We start from the raw sequence: 17,956 nt of genomic DNA on the forward strand, positions 1-17,956 counted from the left end.
CCGGGACCCTGTTTTCCCTTCTGGGAAAGGGGAAGGATTCTGAGATTCCCGAAGGCTATTGCGATGTATGCGAGGCGGACCCACTTGACTCCTGAGACAGCCATTCCTTGGTACGCGTCTGCTTCAGGGCTCGTCAGACCCTGTACTCGTCGCATTTCGACGAGAAAAAACAAATGCTTAATCACTTGTCGCTTGCTTGGTACTCGTTGGTTTCAGCACTTGCCACGAGTTTCAGAATGAATTAACAAGTTCAGAGAGGTCCCACTGTTCTTACACCCGCCATGACCCTTTAGAACTGTTTTTCAAGCTTCTTTGCTCAGGTAGCTCAGAAAGCATTTTAAAAATCTTGTCCATTTCAAGTGTGCATCTCAAATTTTCTGTGACAAACTTATTAGTTGGAAAGGCTATCATTTCTGGCAACACGCACACACATTTTAAAAATATAGGAGTACTTTCAGCAAACTTTCAGAACTACAGATCAAGCCCATCCAGCTTCCGGAACGTGCTGTTGTGCTGGGTGGTGGGCGTGAGCTCGGCCAGCCGGCCTTGGTTGGCTCCCCGTCGGGCCACTTACTAGCCTGTGTGGCTTTGGGCTACTTATTTTACCTCTGTGAGCTTCAGTTTCTTCATCTGAAAATGTTATGAATTATTTTTCAGCTAAGACAGGTGGGCATCTCCATGACAACCTCTGAATTTACTTCTACACCGGCCGGTGGTGAGCACACAGAGCAGACATCCAGAGGGGTCTCCACCCCGGGCCTGTCTCCCTCTCCTGCTGTCCAGCTGGACGGTCCGATTTCCCAGAAAACTGGAGGCGCGGGAGGGCTGCGGAGGGGGCGGAGGTAGGAGCAGGGGGTGCCGCAGACCAGGGGAAGGAGCGGAAGAGTGGGGGCGATGGGAGGGGAGGGGGGGCCGGAGAGGAGGGGCCAGGAGGAGCAAGGGGGCTGAGGAGGGGTGGACGGAGGGAGCGAAGGGCGAGCAGGTGGGGAGGCGGCGGCCAGGCGCGGAGAGAAGGGGTGGGGGTGGAGGAGAGAAGGGGCGGCGCTCGGGAGCCGCAGGTCCTTCGGCCACCGCGCAGCCCGGCTGTCGCCGTTGCCGCCGCCCCGGAGAGCCGACCTCGCGCCGGCGCCGGGAGCAGCCCCACCGGAGCCGCCACGGGATGCAGCCGCCCGCGCTGCCGGTGCCGGGGCCCTTGGCGCTGCTGGACACGATAGGTGAGGGCGGCCGGAGCACCTCGCAGGCTCCCCGCGGTCCCCATGCCCCGGAGCGCGGGTCCAGCCCTTCCCGCCTCCCTGGAGCTTTATCCCGGGACCCGTGCGCTGGCGCGGGCCCTGCCTCACTCATACTCTCGCTCCCCTTTTCTCCTCTTTTTTTCTGTCTCTCTGACTTTGTGCATCTCCCGTGTCTCTTGCTCGCTGTCTTTCATTGGGGTAGGTATGAATGGGCGACCCAAACTGCCCTGCTGTCCGTCTCCGCCCTGTTTCAGTCTCTAAAAATTCTAGAAGTTCTTTCAACAAGCCCGTTAGCTGCTTCTTGCTTGAAAGTGACAAAGGTGCTTTCAGCCTGTGTGTGTGTGTGTGTGTGTGTGTGTGTGTGTGTGTGTGTGTGTGTGTGTGTGTGTGTGTTGCTTCCCTTCCAGCGCGCCCTTCCACAGACTTCTCCCCCGGCAAATTCTCAGAATCTCTAATTCTTTGATTTCTGGAATCAAGACCCAGGCAGCCTGGAAGCCAGGCAACAGGCAGGAAAACAGGAAACCTGTTGCATGTTCACAAATTGGGGAGCTGGCCTAGGCTCTCAACTGGGAGGTGGCCCAGACGGGAATAATGCTGAGTGTGTCTTCCTGAAGGGGAGAGGGCAGAGAAGGTGTTGAAAAGATAAGAAAAACAAGGTTCCACAATAAGGGATGCCCTGAAGCTCGAGTGAAGGATCAGGTGATGCTGGGACGCTGCCCCTTGCTTCAGAAATGATCCCACTGAAAACTTCAGGTTTTCAGTCTCATAATCCTGTTTGCGCTCTTTGGAAAGCCTCTTTTTAAAAATCAGATTAGTAATATTGTTTGATTTTTAAGTAATAATCAGGGACTCTGGCTTCTTCCTCAAAGAGACAATTCTATACCCTTGCACCTTCTAAAGCTAAATGCTCTATGGCAAAACTTACTATATTTTTCACTATCCAAGGTTCGCAAAACTTACATGCATTTTCCTCCTCCAGGAAATGAATTGCTCATTAATGTTTAATAATAACAACTTTCTGTTATTAACTAGTTGTTATTGTATTATACTAGAACGACTTGATGGTTTAAAAATAGCATTTGACTTTGTTTTTTCTTGTGAGGAAGAATTATAAATTTAAAAAAACACTAGAAGTTGATCTTTTATGTAAAAACACTAAACGTTAGGGCAGCTTGGTGCGATTATGGGTATTTTCTACCTTACATTTGTGTTCACCACCTCGGGCACATGATATATTAAAATCAGAAAAAAAGGGAGATTGATGGCTGAGGGGCACATCATTATGCCTTGGTCCACTTTCCCAGGGACTGCCACCTTACCTGGGTGCCCTCACATGATTAAAAGGGCTCGTTCTTTCTGGAAGGCCCGGGCCCTGCTAGCCAGGAGGCCATGACTTTGAGTACCGCAGCTTTTGTGAGATCCCCCTTCCCTTCCTGGCTTAAGCGGAGAAAGTGCTGAACGGCAGAGACAGAATCTGCCACCACCTCCCACCTCCCTTGCACTTCTTCTAGACATGACTAGTTGTCACAGGAGCTGTGGTTTAGCAACTCCAGCCAAGGCTGCGGGTAGGGACAGGTAGGGGCTAGAGAACTGGAGAGGCTCGTGGGAAGTGACAATGTGATATTCTGAGATATTCTATATAGGATGCCGCGGGGGATAGACTGGAGTTTGGAAACGCAGTGAGCAAGACAGGTGAGATGTAGCTGTTGACCCGTTCCACTTCGCATGTCAGAACTGTTCCCCTCAGCTCCCTGTTGGAGAAACACTGGTTAAGAATAACTGCTATACCAACTTAACATTCACACCACCATGGTTAATATGTTTATTAACACCTTAATTAATATATTCATTACATTCATAAAAACACTTATAGAACTTTCATATACTGGATTTTGCCGTGCTTAATGTGTTCCTGTGTATAATACGCATCCATGTTTTTGGCCCAAAATTTTAAGAAAAAAAAAATCTTTCATTTAAATTTTTTAATTCCATTTTTTATTTATTTATATTTAGAAACAAAACCAATGATCGTATTCCAGGGTATTATTTTGCATATGGATATCATTATTGCTTTCTGGAGTTACACTTTTAACGCATAGGCATAAATAAAAGAATAAAAAGCATTTATATAGATACAGAATTAGCACTACCCCATGTATAATGCACATCCTTATTTTTCCCTCAAAAGTTGGGGCAAAAACAATGTGCATGATACATGGCAAAATATGGTATAATCTCCCACTGGTCCTTATAACCGTCTCAAGAGGTTGGTAAAGCAGATGGTTATTATTATCTTCACAAACCAGGAAGCCGAGGTTTATTCATCCATTCTACATAAGGACGTAAGCTATCTCCAGGACCCGGTGAGGAAGAAGACAGACATAGCCCCTGCTCTCACGGAGTCCTCTTTCTGCTGGGCTCAGAGAGGGTGAATGGCTGCCTACGGCCGCACAGCTGGCCTGAGCAGGTCCAGAACAGTTAGGGTGCAGTCCCTGTAAGCTGCCACCACGGTTATACACCTAATGGTAGATGTTTAGCTAGTAGGTGCTGTGTTAAGAGCACTTTAATTGTAAAAATATACATGATAATATTTGTCCTAATGGGATAGGAAAATCTAGGGAACAATTCAGGTAATTCTAGTTGTCTTCCTTTAATTCAAAATCCCCTTTCTCTCCAGCCTGCTCTAAAAATGCATGTCTTATGGTAATTAGAAGGACATTTTACTCGTTCTTACTTTTCTTGTTAATTTATTATTATTATTATTATTTGCAATATCCAATATTTGTAAAAAATAAGGTCAACTTTTTTCCTTTTGTTATCTTTTGTACCTGGAATCAAAGTATGACAATATGTGTCATTAGGATAAGATTGTTTAGGATCATTCCTTCCCAGCGTGCCATATGAATTATGCTGGCCATCTTTCTTGACCTTCTATTAACCTTGGAACTTATGGTAGAAATACTGACAAAAAGGGATGCCTTACACCTTCTGCTCTTTATCTTGTAGCAGTTTCAGAGGGGAAAAAAAAGTCAGACTTGGGAAACAGCGGTGAAGTGGTAAAGTTGTATTGAAAATAGTTCATATGAAGATTATCATGAGCTCAAAGATGTGTTCAACTTTTTACTCTGTGGTTAGCATATCAGAACGTCACTAACAAATTTGACGAGGGCTGACCAGATGCTGCTAGCCTAGTAGATCTGACCAGATCCTTGTTTATCTGGCCAGAGTCCTTGTGGGGATGAATCAAAATGGAGCCACAAGCTTGCAGAACCAGGATGTAGTCGAGGGTATTCTGCAGGCAGATACCAAAGGGAACCCAGAAATGAGGCCCACAGAAGGTTACAACTGTGGTTTGAAGCAGATGCTGAGGCATCTAGTTAATTATTTGGGGCATAATAAATGTGCAATGCACTTAATTAAGAAAAATAGCAAAACAAAGTCTTTTGAGGAGGAGGACATTCGATAATTTTTTCAAATACTTAATGCCATAAACTTTAGTTTAGGAGTCCTATTGCTTTTAAATCACATGTTAACAATCAAAACATTAAAATGGGAAATGAAGGGGGAAAATAGTCAAGGAAGAATAGCTGAAGAGGAAATTGCACTAATTAAAAGCAATTGGCATTTGGCTCTATTTGCAGATATTTGGAAGCAGGGAAGGGTAATAGAGAAAGTGGGAGAGATTAATCCTCTGATCCTGACAGAATGAGACGAAGAGAGTTGGACTGCTGGGAGAAAAGCTAATGTTGCCACCCAGATACTAGACCGTATTGTTATCATTAATATGATTATCTGAAGAACTTCCACAAGAACAATTACATTAACTTCCAAAATGTAGAAGATATGTTTTTGACTTTTGTGTCCTTTTTTTTTTCACTCTTCCTAAAATTAATTAATCAGAGCATAATTTCACCCGTGGGGAGGCATCTTTCTTTCATTTTTCTCTGTCTCACTCACCTGTTCTCAAAGTGGCTTTGCCATTTTAGTCCTCTGTTTCCCCACAGACACCCCGCATCTTTGGCCATCGTTCCTGGAACTACTGATTTATATCCGACTCCCAGGCAAACTACCTTGAACATATACCCTTGGCTTCAGGCTTTAAACAAAGGCAAGGAAAAAAAGTCATTGCTGTCTGCGTGCACACTTCTTTGTAAATAAGATGTTGTAAATATTAAACAAGGGAGAAGTCCCCCATAGGGAGCTCCCAGAGTGCATGCTAATGCTTTGTCCCGAAAAACAAAGAGTCGGCTTGCACTTGGGGCTATATTGTCCTATGAGACACTCTTACAAATGCTTCATCCTTAACAATTCTTCTATATTGGTAATAAAAATTACTAGAAAACAACAATGAAAACAGCAATTTAACAATCAGAGAAAGTTATATTTACTTCTCTTATTTGTACGTAATTCTGTGGAACTTCAGAGAACTCTTTCCAAAGCTTGTACAAGGACTGTAGGCTTATCTTCTGTTTTGTAAGGTTAAATTCTACTTCAGAATTTTTACTTTGTCCTTTAAAATATTTTGCTTTCTTTCCTTGAAATTTCCCTTGTAGAATTTATCCTGAAAAAAGTGATGAGAAGTGATAGGAGGATTTATATACAAACATGTTTTTCATATTGTGTTTTTTTAAGACTATTTTTTGGAGTAGTTTTAGGTTCACAGCAAAGTGAGAGAAAGATGCATAGCATTCCCATACACACCCCTGCGCCCCCATGTGCACAGCCTCCCCGATTATCAGCACCCCCACCAGAGTGGGACACTTGTTACAAACAATGAACCCCATCGACACGTCATTATCCGCCAGAGGCCACAGCGCACATCAGGGTCCACTCTTGGTGTTACACATTCTGTGGGTTTGGACAAATGTATAATGACATATATCTACCATTACTGATCTCAAAATCCCCCCACACTGTGTTTTAATTTAGAAAAAAAATAGAAACAACCCAAATATACAATAGGGATAGGTTAACTGACACATCCAATTATAAATAAGAATTACATTTGGAAAAGTATTTCAAAAGTTGGACAAATTCTTGCAGTTGATTAGATGAAAAAAACAGATTTTTAAAACGTTTTGGTCCCATTTTAAGAAAGACCATAAGCCTATATGCCCACTTGCTAATTTTGGGTGGCGAGGTTACTGTGAATTTTATTTTTTATTTTGTAGTTTCCAGTACTTTGTAACTGTTCTATAATACGTATTGCTTTTATGAGCAGCATAAAAGCTATACATTTTTAATATAAAACTAACAGTCTTTCCTTTCCTTGTAAAAATGTCGCCGTTACCTTGGTTATATTTTCCAGCCCCAATTAGGCTTGGTTTTTAGTTCACAATTACAATTAGAGGTGTGGGAAAGAGGAATTCCTGAGGTCACTGAAAAAGTAGGTGTGAGAAAGGAGACAGGAAGTGTGAGACTAGGAAAAGACAGGTGTCGCAAAAAGTCCAAGAATGTGGCGCTGGGGGGGCCTTCGGAATGCCTGCCGGGGCTGGCCAGCCTGCCGCAGCTCCTTCCGCCCATGCTCAGGGCAGACACAAGCAATCAATCAAGGCACCTCCCTGAGACCCATCTACAAAACCGCCACAGGTACAGGAAGTGACTTGCTTTTGCTCACACAGCAGGCAGGGCCTGTCCTCTTGATAAGAGTGCAACAGTGCCCTGGGCATCAGGCCACATCACACGGGTTAGCGGTTGGCCAGTGCCCTCAGGGCAGAGCACCCGGGGAGAAATGGTGGGTATGGGGGTGGCGAGTGTGACTAGACAGAAGGTATGGAATGGCAGTCACTCCAGAATATGTGCTGAGTTTAGAAACATTGGGAGATGCTGCAGAACCTGTGTCTGAGTGACGGGGCTGGTGGCGTGGTCATGGGCAGCCAGCATCATTTCCAGGCTCCTGTGCTGTCTACTCACGCGTCCACTCATGGGGCCACTCATGCATCCGCTTTGGCGTTCACTCTTGGGTCCACGCATTGCTTGTCCCTCGGTGCTCATTCAGCAAGAACCCGGCAGAAACCGCTGTGCTGGACCTGGGAGTGCACTGCCAGGGCATGTCTGAGAGGCTTCACTGAGAGATGTGACATGTGGCTGGCCCCAGGGGGCCACAAGCACAGCAACTTTGTTGTTGAAGTGTGTAGCCTTTTGAAATGAGGGCCGTGACAGGGCCTAGAAGACTTGCCTTACCCTGTGTTCCCATTGGTGTATCCCGTGCACCATTATCAGCGGGCCAGCCCTCCCCTCCACCCCGCCAGGGAAGGCTCTGCCCTTTACGGTGTGGCTGGGCTGCTTGGCTGGACCATCCTCATAGGCGTGAGCCTTCAGAGAAGGTTTTATACAGTCCATCCCTGTTTTTCTGTAGTTTACTCTCAACACAACAACCACAATACTGCAGGAATTAGAAAAAAGAAACCAGAGTACGTTCCTCCCTTCTCTGCTCAAGACCCTGCAACAGCCTGGCTCTCTCAGGGCAGAGCCGGCGTCAGATACAAGAGTCTGTCCCTTTGGATGCAGGAGATAAACCTGTGTTTTTAGAAAGCCACAGAGGGGAGCGAGTAACAGAAGGAACTATGGATCCTGATGGCTGGGATTTAAATCCCAAATATCCACATCTGAGTCTGGAGAGGCTGGGCCAGGGCTTGCAGAGCAGAGCCTTGCAGGTAACATTACGGACAGGGCCAGCGGGGAGCTCCCCCCGACTGCACCCTGCTATGCCGAGGTCCTGGGAGCTTCGGGCAGCACCCGGGCCCAGACCTTCAGGTGATGGGGAGCGGGCCGTTTATTATCCCAGTGACTGAATTGATCTCATCCCCTTCAGGGTGAAGGTAATAGGTGGTTTAGGATAGGATTCTTGGGAGAAGCACCTTCCCAGTGATCTGGAGGGAGTGGGCAGCGTTGAGTCTGAAAGGGGTGCTGGTGAAAGGGGAGGGAGTTCTCGCATGGGACTCGCTCCAGGCCCCTCAATGAAGTGTCTTCCCCGAGACATACACCCTGGCTAGGTCAGCGTGCTCAGTTGAGCCAAGTTCTTCTAAGTTTGCATATTGATTTATAGTTTTGTGCAATTTATTTCTGAGTATGTAACAATCCTATTCTTGGGTTTGCAACCTTGACTTGACATTAAGCTTTGCTGATAGACAGCAGAAGTATAAATCTTCGGAGGCAAATCTTTTGGAGCGTGAATGTGTCTGCATGCTTGCGATTCAGGTGGCCATCTGAGCGAGCGGTTGCAATCAGATATGAAGCTGTGTCCCCCATTAAACACACATGTACATGCACACACACATATGGTTGATGTAGACGACTTTGGCACAAAAAGAAAGATCATGTTTTTCCTTCATCCCCTATTTTGTTTTGGAGTCACTGGGATCAAGTTGTCTAAGCTTCGCCCGCCTGAGGTGGGCGCTGGCAGGGGAGAGAGCAGTGGGCACGAGTCCCTGGCTCCGGGACAGAGGTCTTCCAGAGCCCACAGGGCGCAGAGAGAAGAGCCACGCGGACACCAAGTGCACTCGTATTTGCTAGGACCCCACTCTGAGCCCTGCCCCTTACTAACAGCTTCCTCGTTTATCCTCCCCCAGAAGGGTTTACGAGAAGAAAGAAGACTTCCCTTTGGTTTGTGGGGTCTCTGCTGGTGGTATCTGTCTTCATCCTGACCATCGGCCTCGCTGCCACCACCAGGACGGAGAATGTGACCGTGGGGGGCTACTACCCAGGGATCATTGTGAGTGACGGGGTCCTGGTGTTGAAGGGGGGTGCACCAGGTGCCACAGATTTCCATGTAGTGGTGACACACTTTGTTCCAGCTCCACGGAGCGGAAGGGTTAGGTCATGGGAACTAGTTTTGGTGGTTGTGGTCGGCAGAATAATGAGTCCAAAGGCATTGGTGTCCTGCTCCCTGGGACCTGGGGATGTAGAGGGCCACACAACAACGGGGGTTGAGGGTGTAGACAATGATCCTGCCTTATCTGGGTGGCCCAATCTTAGCACAGAGTCCTTAAAAGTGGTGGAGGGTGCAGGAGAGCCCCCCTCAGATTCACGTGACAGAAGATGTTGATGATGGACAAAGGGCCATGAGCCAAGGAATGCGACAACCCTAGGCACAGGGAAGACCTGGCACAGAGTCTCCCCCAGAGCCTCTAAAGGGAGCCAGCCCTGTGACACCTGGATTTTAGTCCCGAGAGACCAAGCTGACCAAACTAATCCTCAGAAAGTGGACATGTAGCTTTAAAGGACACCTGCCAAGGAGTCTTGAGCGATGACTACATTAATAGTGTAATCATATGGGAAAAACAGGAAAATGACAGCTAATCAGATCTGGCAAGAAGCGGTCACCTAAATTCAGAATTAGCTGGAAGATTTTGTGACTATGAATTCATATCCATTGTTGTTGGCAATAAAACTTGTCCCAAGTGTTCAACTTGTGCACAGGAAGTGTCTGTGAAATTGCCTTTCATCACTATGTCGTGCTTAAAATGCACCAGAACCTTGAGATGCTGTGTCATAAAGTGCTAAACCAAGATTTTTTTAAAAATTAAGATCATTAAATACATTACTCTCATTAAAATTATTATCAAGATTAGTAATAATATTGATAAAATTTTTAGCAAGGATGAAAGGGTATTGGCACTCTTAGTATTTAAAAATATTTATCAATATCATTTAATTCATCTTTATATTATCTTTTATTTGTATTTTTTAATGTATGCTTTATAAAGTGACATTACCTGTATATAAGTTATGAGTAAACATATATAAGTAGTGTCTGCAGCAGAAGTTTTATCAGTGAAGGTCCCATGAAGCCGATGTCATGGAGAACTTGCTTCTCTGCCCTGTTTCCTGGACAAAAAGAGGAGCCCAGAATACAGGGGCTAATGGCCGGGAGGATGCATCCTTTCAAATTACGTGCAGTTTCAAGATCCGTCTTGAGTAGTAGGGTTGTTTTTTTTTCCTTTTTTCTTTTTTTGCTTGTTCTTTAAGCTTATCGTAGGCCCAATAATAACACCTATAATAACAGCCTGGATGTTGTCCGAGTCGTGCTCTGTAAAGGACCTGATTCCTGGGCAATGTCAAGATTGAAGTTAGGTTCAGTCTGGACAGATCTGAACAAAAACTAATGGAGATGACAGATGAAACTCACTCTAAAGAAATGTGGATGAAAGTCGCTTCCGTGGAGATCCTTGGTCGAACTCCGAGACTTAGAGCAAAGAGAGGATCTCAGCAAGAAACTGGGGCTGGGTGGTGAAAATGCCTCAATATTTTGGAAAGAGGATTTTTTTAATCCTAAAAAATGGAACTTAGTGAAACTTAATATATTTTAATACATTTATGTCAGAATGGAATTTTGATATTTCTGAACTGTGGAATGAGACTGATATTTTGAAGTTGCACATGAAGAAAACGTTCCTCTCTCCTTACTCATTGAGCATTCTTAAATTATTGATAAAGACGACATCTGCTCATACATGGCCATCTCCATAGATATAATTACAGATAAAGAGATCTGTAGACATAAATATGTCCAATTTTTAGTGCATTAAATTTGACAGCATGGCCTTAGAGACTCCACACCTGTGCTGGTCAGCTGGTTAGCTGTCCCCAGCCTGGCCCCAAAGGTCACACTCAGAAGCTCAGGGCTCGCCTGCTGCGTGAGTGTGGCTATAACGCATTGTCCCAGGGCAGCAGCCCCACATTGTTTGTGAGAGGCTTGTCACCATCTGCTCTGAGCCGGGTCCCCTGGGGGCAGCGCTGAAACTCCAAGTTCTTTAAGCTGAGGGGGATGGAGAAATTCTTCCACCGGGTGGGCAGGGGGGATGAGGCGCACCTTTGTCTCTTGGACATGCTCAGGTGGAGGGATCCTGGTCCCCAGTCCTCAGATCCTCCCTTTTGAGAGGAGGGTAGCCATGTGTGTGTTTCATGTGTGTTTCTCCAACATCCCAACCTCCCTTCCTCCCCCGTCCTGGGTCCCAGAGCTCAGGCTTTGTCCAGGAACAAGAGGACTGATTCTTAGGAGCTCCTAGGCACCCTCCCTCCCCCCGCTCCTTTTCTTCCCCAAGGTTACTTGTCTGCCTGCTCACAGGAGTCAGAAGCTCACCTCTGGGTGGTGTCAGTGTGTCCATGGTGCCTGGTAACTCTTCTTCTGAAACACCATGGTTCTAGTTTCCTAAATCTTACCCGAGGAGTCCTTTTCAGACAATAGGACTTGAGACCAGCCCCGGGGAAACATCAGGTGGGCTTCTCACCTGACGACCACATGCAGAAGATGCGCCGTGAGTTGTCTGGGCTGCTAAGAAGAGGTTGTCCTATGTAAGGGCAAAGGGGGCACACAGTGCTCTCTCTTCATCTGAGAGTTAAACTGACCCAAGAGTTAAAATGTTTGAACATAGAAGATGAGATGGATCATGTCTTAGCAGTTTCTATTCTAGTCACTGGCTTCTCTTGAGCCTGAGAAGCCCACCCAAACATGCATGGACCCATCTGCCACTTAGTGGTGGGAGCTTGAGAGGTGGGAGCCGGCCTTGGCCCTTTGATAAAATGTTTTCAGGGCAGCAGTTTCCTGTGCATTGTTTGCTGTTAAAAGTCAGCATCGAGGCATGCTAACCAGGTGCTTTCTCCTTGTTTTTCCTTTGCTCTCAGCTGGGCTTCGGATCTTTCTTAGGAATTATTGGCATCAACCTAGTGGAGAATCGGAGGCAAATGGTAAGAAAGTACTTTGTTACTTTCAAATGGCAGTATTTCATCCCTTTTTTAAATGGCTAAGTAGTATGGAATTGTTTTCTTAACTTACTTTTTTGGGTTTTTTATTGCAAGTATATAAAAGTGCAATTGGTTTTTCTATTTAGTTTCGTATCTTGCAATCCTATTGAATTCATTGATTAGTTCTCTCTCTCTCTTTCTCTCTCTCTCTCTCTCTCTCTCTCTCAGATTCCTTAGAATTTTCCATCTATAAGATTAGGTCACCTGCAAATAAAGATAGTTTTGCTTCTTGCTTCTTTTTTTCCAATGTGGACTCTGGAAGTCCATTTCTATGGCTTTAGTAAAAGAAATGTAGGCTTAGAATGGAAGGATGAAAATCCAGAATTGACAGCAGCTGCCAAAACAGTGTGGCCTCCAGCTCCCCGCGTGGCCTCCCTGTGTACCAGGCAAGTTAGGGCCGCCCCGGCCCCTCAGACCAGAGGCTTCCGACTGGCATTGCTTGCCATGCCTGCACAGTCTCAGTTCTGCCTTTTCAGGGAGAGCATTCTTCCAAGGCTAACTTTGTATGATAAACATATATTTCACTATCTAACATTAAATTTAATGTTTATAAAAGCCGAAACCTGTGTCCATCATTTATAGTGGTGTGATCTTGGGAAACTTACTTGACAGATTTGAACCTCAGTTTCCTCATTTCCAGGGTTGCTGGGAGCGTGTGAGTTAATGCATGTGAGAATATCTAGCACATACCGGCCGGTGCCAGGTGTCCAGAGAACGGTAGCCATTGTTGAATACTGTATTTAAGCACATAGGTTAGTCAGAGCATTTAAGTTGTTTCAAAAGAAGATAATAGCAGGCTGAGAAAACGTCAGCTGAAGAGAGAATGTGCGTGTATTTCAAATGCTTCTAAATATAAAGAATGCTTTTGTTTTTCTTGATTTCTTTTTATTTTAATTATTTACTACAGAAAAACTTAAACACATCCCAAAGTAGATAGACTAGTATAATGAACCCTTCTGTACCCACCTCTCAACTTCATCAGCTGTTGACTCAGGGCCAGTCTTGTTTCATCTCCCACCCACTTCTTTCCTTCTCATATTATTTTGAAACTAATTCCAGACATGGTATCATTTCGCCTATAATGATATCATTACATGGTATCATTTCACTCTGTTCAATCTAATCATTAGGAGTGGCTTCCCCATTATCTCTGCCCATTATTATGTTAGTCTCCAGGGATATCTAAAGAATGCGCCAAATTGAGTCAGCTTTTGATGTTTTTCCATTGATGAGTGAGATTACTTTCTAAGTCACTGAAACAGACATATGAATCATTGATTTCACAATAGCCCTAACATGGTCCCAAAGGCCAGGGATGGAGAAGTTAAAGGCCAAAAATTTGTTAGCTGCTGATTTCCCCCACCATATGTGTGTGTGTACACATGTGTGCACACACACAGAGGATTCTTCTCCAAATATAGTTTAAATGCCACTGAACTAGAAGAAGCAATAAGGACTAATAAGTAACTTATAGATTAAAAACACTTCCTGCAAAGAGTTAGGGTCTCAGTTTTTGTCTGTCAGGTCTAGAGATACCATTTTTTCCTATTCCTTTGGGTGTTGTGTGAGCGAGGGCTCCTGGTTGCCTTTCTCTCCACTCCACTGCCTAACGCCTTCAGCTTTCGATCTGTAGGGGGCCAGCTGAAGGGCAAAGGATCCTGAGGGACACCTTCCCCTGAAGATGCTGCCACCTACACCTTCCAGAAGTTTGGTTAATGTTGGGAGAAGAATAGGGGGTTGGGATGACGGGGTGAAGAGAGAGGCCACTAGAATTGCCCACCTTCCCTGCCCCCTGGCCACCTGCGGTGTATGACAGACACAAGGTCTGGTTATAAGAAAACAGGTCAAGCTCCAGTATGCAAGCACCTGAGTGCTGAGGCTTTCGAGAATGTGTACTTGCTACTTAAGAGGCTGGCTCAGGACTCTGATTACATATGAACTATTCCTTTGGGTGGCCCCTGCCTTCTTGTAGTTCCACCAGGGACCACCAGGGGAGGCGCGGTTGGATCCCTGCTCTGCGACTCGCTGGTGCGTGAGTCGAATGGGCTCTCTGAACTCTGAGGACTGGCCTCCATTCCACCACACCGCCTTTGCACCTGCACCCTGGTCCTTCTGTTTCTTCTTGTTTGAAGCATCTGGCCACAGGGGCCGTGGGCCAGTCTTTCCAAGCATGCAACGCTGGCTGTGCAAGTCAGAACATGTTTCACTGCACTAACCTGGAGCTCCCACACCGCAGGCGGAGTGTGTGCCGGGATGTGGCTCTCTGGCCAGCTGCTCGGGGGCAGCCTGTTCTTTCATTGGTTTCCCTGTTGCCTACCAGTTCTGAAGAGATGTTGTCCTGCCGTCCAGCTCCAAAGCTGCATTGGTGGGTGGGCGGGTGTGAGAGCAAACATCTCATGATACAGTGATTCAGTCTATCATATACACATGGGGAAAATGTATGGAGGACTAGACACTCTGGATCTCCGTTTTTGCAGCTACATGCTCACAAAAGTGCTTGGTCTGAAACAAACACCCAGAGCTTTTATTTTTATTGCTATGTAAGCCATGTCCCTGAGAGGCCTGTTTGGAAAAACTAATCAATTTTCTGGATGGATCCAAATACCTCCCTGTTTGGAAAGGGCCCTGGGAACTTGCTGGTGAAAAGCTGGGTCTGTGTTTGCTGCCACTCCACTGAGAATAACTTGCAACTAGAGCCTCATGTCTGTTAGAAGACACAGGTATGCACATGGACATCTGTTGAGGGAAAATGAAATTATTGGTTCTACCCCAAAGCTATTTTAACCTTCCCCCCACCAAATAATCATCAATAACCATCAAGGAAGGTGGTTCTGTCAACATAGCAGGTACTCTGTCTCTCTTGCTTGGCGGGCGTGTCCGGCTGCTGTAACTTGCTGAGGCTTCGCGACCCACAGGGTGGCAGGCCCGGGCTCAGTCGGCTGGGAACCGGAGGAGCGCGAGCTTCAGGAGGTGGAGAGGTACCGGCTCCTTCCGGGGCCCTCAGCCTGAGGCAGGGCCTCCTGCCCCCGCGGTCCAGGCCGCGCCCCCTTGGCGTAGGGCATCCAGCCCCACATTCACACCTGCACCTGCGAATGTTCCTTCAGGTAAGGATTGTTCCTTACCCTTATCAGAGATGCAGGGGCAAGTGTTCTTCTCCTTTGGGACTACGGGTCCCTTCACCAGCAACATATTTCATCACCCATTGAGCACCCATGCTCAAGGGCCCTTTTTCTAGATGTTAGATTTCTGGGACAATGAACAAAGAGAAGAGAGCTGGGTGCTCCGTGATTTAGTCCGAGACCCTTCCACCACCCACCTTGCTTCCAGGCACGGCTTCTCCTGTGATTCTCTTCTCCGGTGCCTAGAAATGACAGGAAAAAAGCCATCAGGTTCCAGAAAATAAGGAGGCAAATGGAGGCGCCAGGTGCCCCGCCCAGGACTCTGAGGAGGTCTGGTATATACACAAGCAATTTGCAGAGTCTTGGTCAGTTCCCAGATTGGCTTTGATGTTAGCACGATGTGACCAGAGGGGCTTTAAAAAGCAAGTCCGTACCCACACTGGAGCAGAAACTGAGGCAGGATCAAAAAGTCCTTAAGAAGCCTGGGCTTGGCCACTCACTCCTCCAGCTTCCAGGCTCTGGGGATACCTGGGAGCTGCTTTTCTGCAGGGCACTCTGTGTCAGGAGGTGAAGCCTCTTCCCAAGGCCAGGGTCACAGCACAGCTTTGAAGGTGACAGAACCAAATACAGCACAAACACACCAAGGAGCCAGAAAGGAAGGAATAAAGGAATCCACAGCCTGTGGAAGGAGAGCTTTGTGTCTGTCGCTGCAGCCCACAGTCATCAGGGGGAGCTGCAGAAGTTTTCCACCACCGACTGTGAGGCACCAGAGGAACGGAGAGTCATGGGTTGCCAGGTGCGGGTGAGCTGGAAGAGTTGGAGGCAGGAGGACGAGGTGGCCAGAGCTTCAGCAGCAAAGGAGTGCAGTAGGGGCGAGGGTTCTTTGACGGCAATGGGAACTTCCTGTATGGAATTTAAACTGGAACCTGGCTTGTGGAGATGCTACGTGAAACACAGCTGGGCGAGTATATTTGAGCTGTCTGGGTTTCTGTGTATAGATTATCCACCTTGGAATAAGAGGAAGTGATGAGCCTGGAAACGGAGGGAAGAGCTGCTTGGATTTCAGCCTGACAAGGGGCGGTGAACGTCACAGGGCAGATGTATATGTGGGCAGCATGAATGACTGCCAGCTACAGTCCAGCTCCCAGGAGCATGGCTCCTGGTCTGACTCATGTGGATATTCAATACTCACCCTTCTTGCTGAGGTTCTCTGTGTGTCAAAACCAGCCTGTGTTGCATTGTTAGGAGTTTCTGTTGTACTTGCTGGGAGAAATGGAAAAGTTTGCCTTCTGACTTTGTTTCCTTCTGATTAATGAACACTAACAGTTCTGGAACTGTTTAGTCAATTGGTTATTTTCATCATGTGCAAAATAAAGTGAAATGTAGCCATCAGAAAAACAAACATCAATATTGCTTAAAGGGCACTTGTTACTTCTCAAGCATTTCTCGTGCACAGATTGTCACCCATCCATTTCTTTCTTCAACATTTCCCAAGCTTATTCCACATGCGAGGTGTCATGTTAGGCACCAGGTGGGGAGGTTCTGACCTCCTGGAGCTCAGGCTTGTGCACAGAACACCAGAGGGCACCATGGAAGCGGGGTGAGGGAGGTCAGAGACTAGGCAGTTGTTGAAAAGGGCCAAGAAGCGTCCATTCCAAGGCTCGGAGAAGGTGGAGCTCCTGGTGGATAAAGGCTGAAATGAGACCAGGAGAACTAATGGCACCATGGCCCTGTCGGAAGGTCGATGTGGAGTTAACTTTGTGTCTGAACTATTCTCTCAAGCCCTTTCATTGTGTGGGTAATGTGCCGCTGGCATTCTTCTTCCAAATATGGCGGCGGGGTCCCTCCCCAATTCCATGAGGGTTTCACTGGATAACCCATGACCCTACTGCTGTCTTTCCTATGTATCATCTCCTCCTCTTTGACCTTGACTCTCATCATTACTTCAAATCCTTCTTTGCCCCATTTCCTGTCCCCTTTTTATTTCTGTGATCATAAGCAAGGTCCTGCTGCAGGCGACTGATCATCCCAGAGATGTCATTTCTGTGTCCTATAAGAATAATACTTAGTAAATTTTGATAAGAACAAATTTTCATGACAAATTATCCTAAGGAACATGTAGAAGTGTTTGGCCTTCTCTTGGGTGATGAAAATCCGCCCTCTTAATACAAGACAGGTTCTATTTCCGACCTGTGCGGTCTGCTCTGAAGACAGGGAGGGCGAGGGAGACAAGAAAGGAGCCACTTCCAGCTCCCTTTCACCTTACATAGAGCAGAGCCTTTGCTTTATTCCTATCCAGTTTCCACCCAGAGGTGCAGGTCACCACCGCTACCTCCTGGGAGGGCCTGGAGAGGTCAGGGGAGCGTTAACAAGCTGTCCTCCTCCTCTTCTCTGGGTGCCGAGGAAAGGAAAAAACTTTTAATGAGTGCTACTCCTTGCCAAGTAAGTACCTGCCAGCTGATCTCTCTCCCTCTCTGTCTCTGTCCCTGTCTCTGTCTCTCTGGAAAGCCCTATACCCCACCTCTCCTTCTTCTGTTTTAGTTACTCCGGTTCCTCCTCCCAATCTCAGCAAAAATGTCATGGCCTCAGGAAAGCTCCCCTAACCTCCTGGATTCATACAGTTACAAGAAGTAGGCTTCCTAGCACTCACCTGTTTATAATGACATATTCCCTGAGATGTGAATCCAGTTTTCTCACCAACTAGCAGGCTCCCACACACTTTTTTTAAATGATTGAATAAATCTTTGCAAGATGTGAAATTTAGGTGAAAGTGGTTGCAGTGCTTTTGGCTGCAAAGAACATAAACTCCAGCCTTAACTGGTAGAGACTGCAAGGATTTGTATCTCTTCACGATGGCCA

General features: G+C 46.5%; 1 protein-coding gene across 2 annotated transcripts in view; it reads left to right on the plus strand.

The window, feature by feature from the left end:
* The first annotated feature begins 1,108 nt into the window (after window positions 1–1,108).
* Window positions 1,109–17,956, plus strand: part of TMEM255B (transmembrane protein 255B) — a 54,242-nt gene continuing 37,394 nt past the window's right edge. For both annotated transcript variants that reach the window (XM_054565898.1, XM_054565897.1), the window contains exons 1-3: window positions 1,109–1,214; window positions 8,804–8,946; window positions 11,859–11,921. In XM_054565898.1, the coding sequence (XP_054421873.1) occupies window positions 1,160–1,214; window positions 8,804–8,946; window positions 11,859–11,921 (261 nt within the window). In that variant the 5' untranslated portion in view covers window positions 1,109–1,159. The remainder of the gene's footprint in view (window positions 1,215–8,803; window positions 8,947–11,858; window positions 11,922–17,956) is intronic.

This window comes from Pteronotus mesoamericanus, unplaced genomic scaffold (genome assembly GCF_021234165.1).
Source record: "Pteronotus mesoamericanus isolate MK-2021 breed Mesoamerican mustached bat unplaced genomic scaffold, CSHL_Meso_final contig_169, whole genome shotgun sequence".
NCBI classification, from domain to species: Eukaryota; Metazoa; Chordata; class Mammalia; order Chiroptera; family Mormoopidae; genus Pteronotus; species Pteronotus mesoamericanus.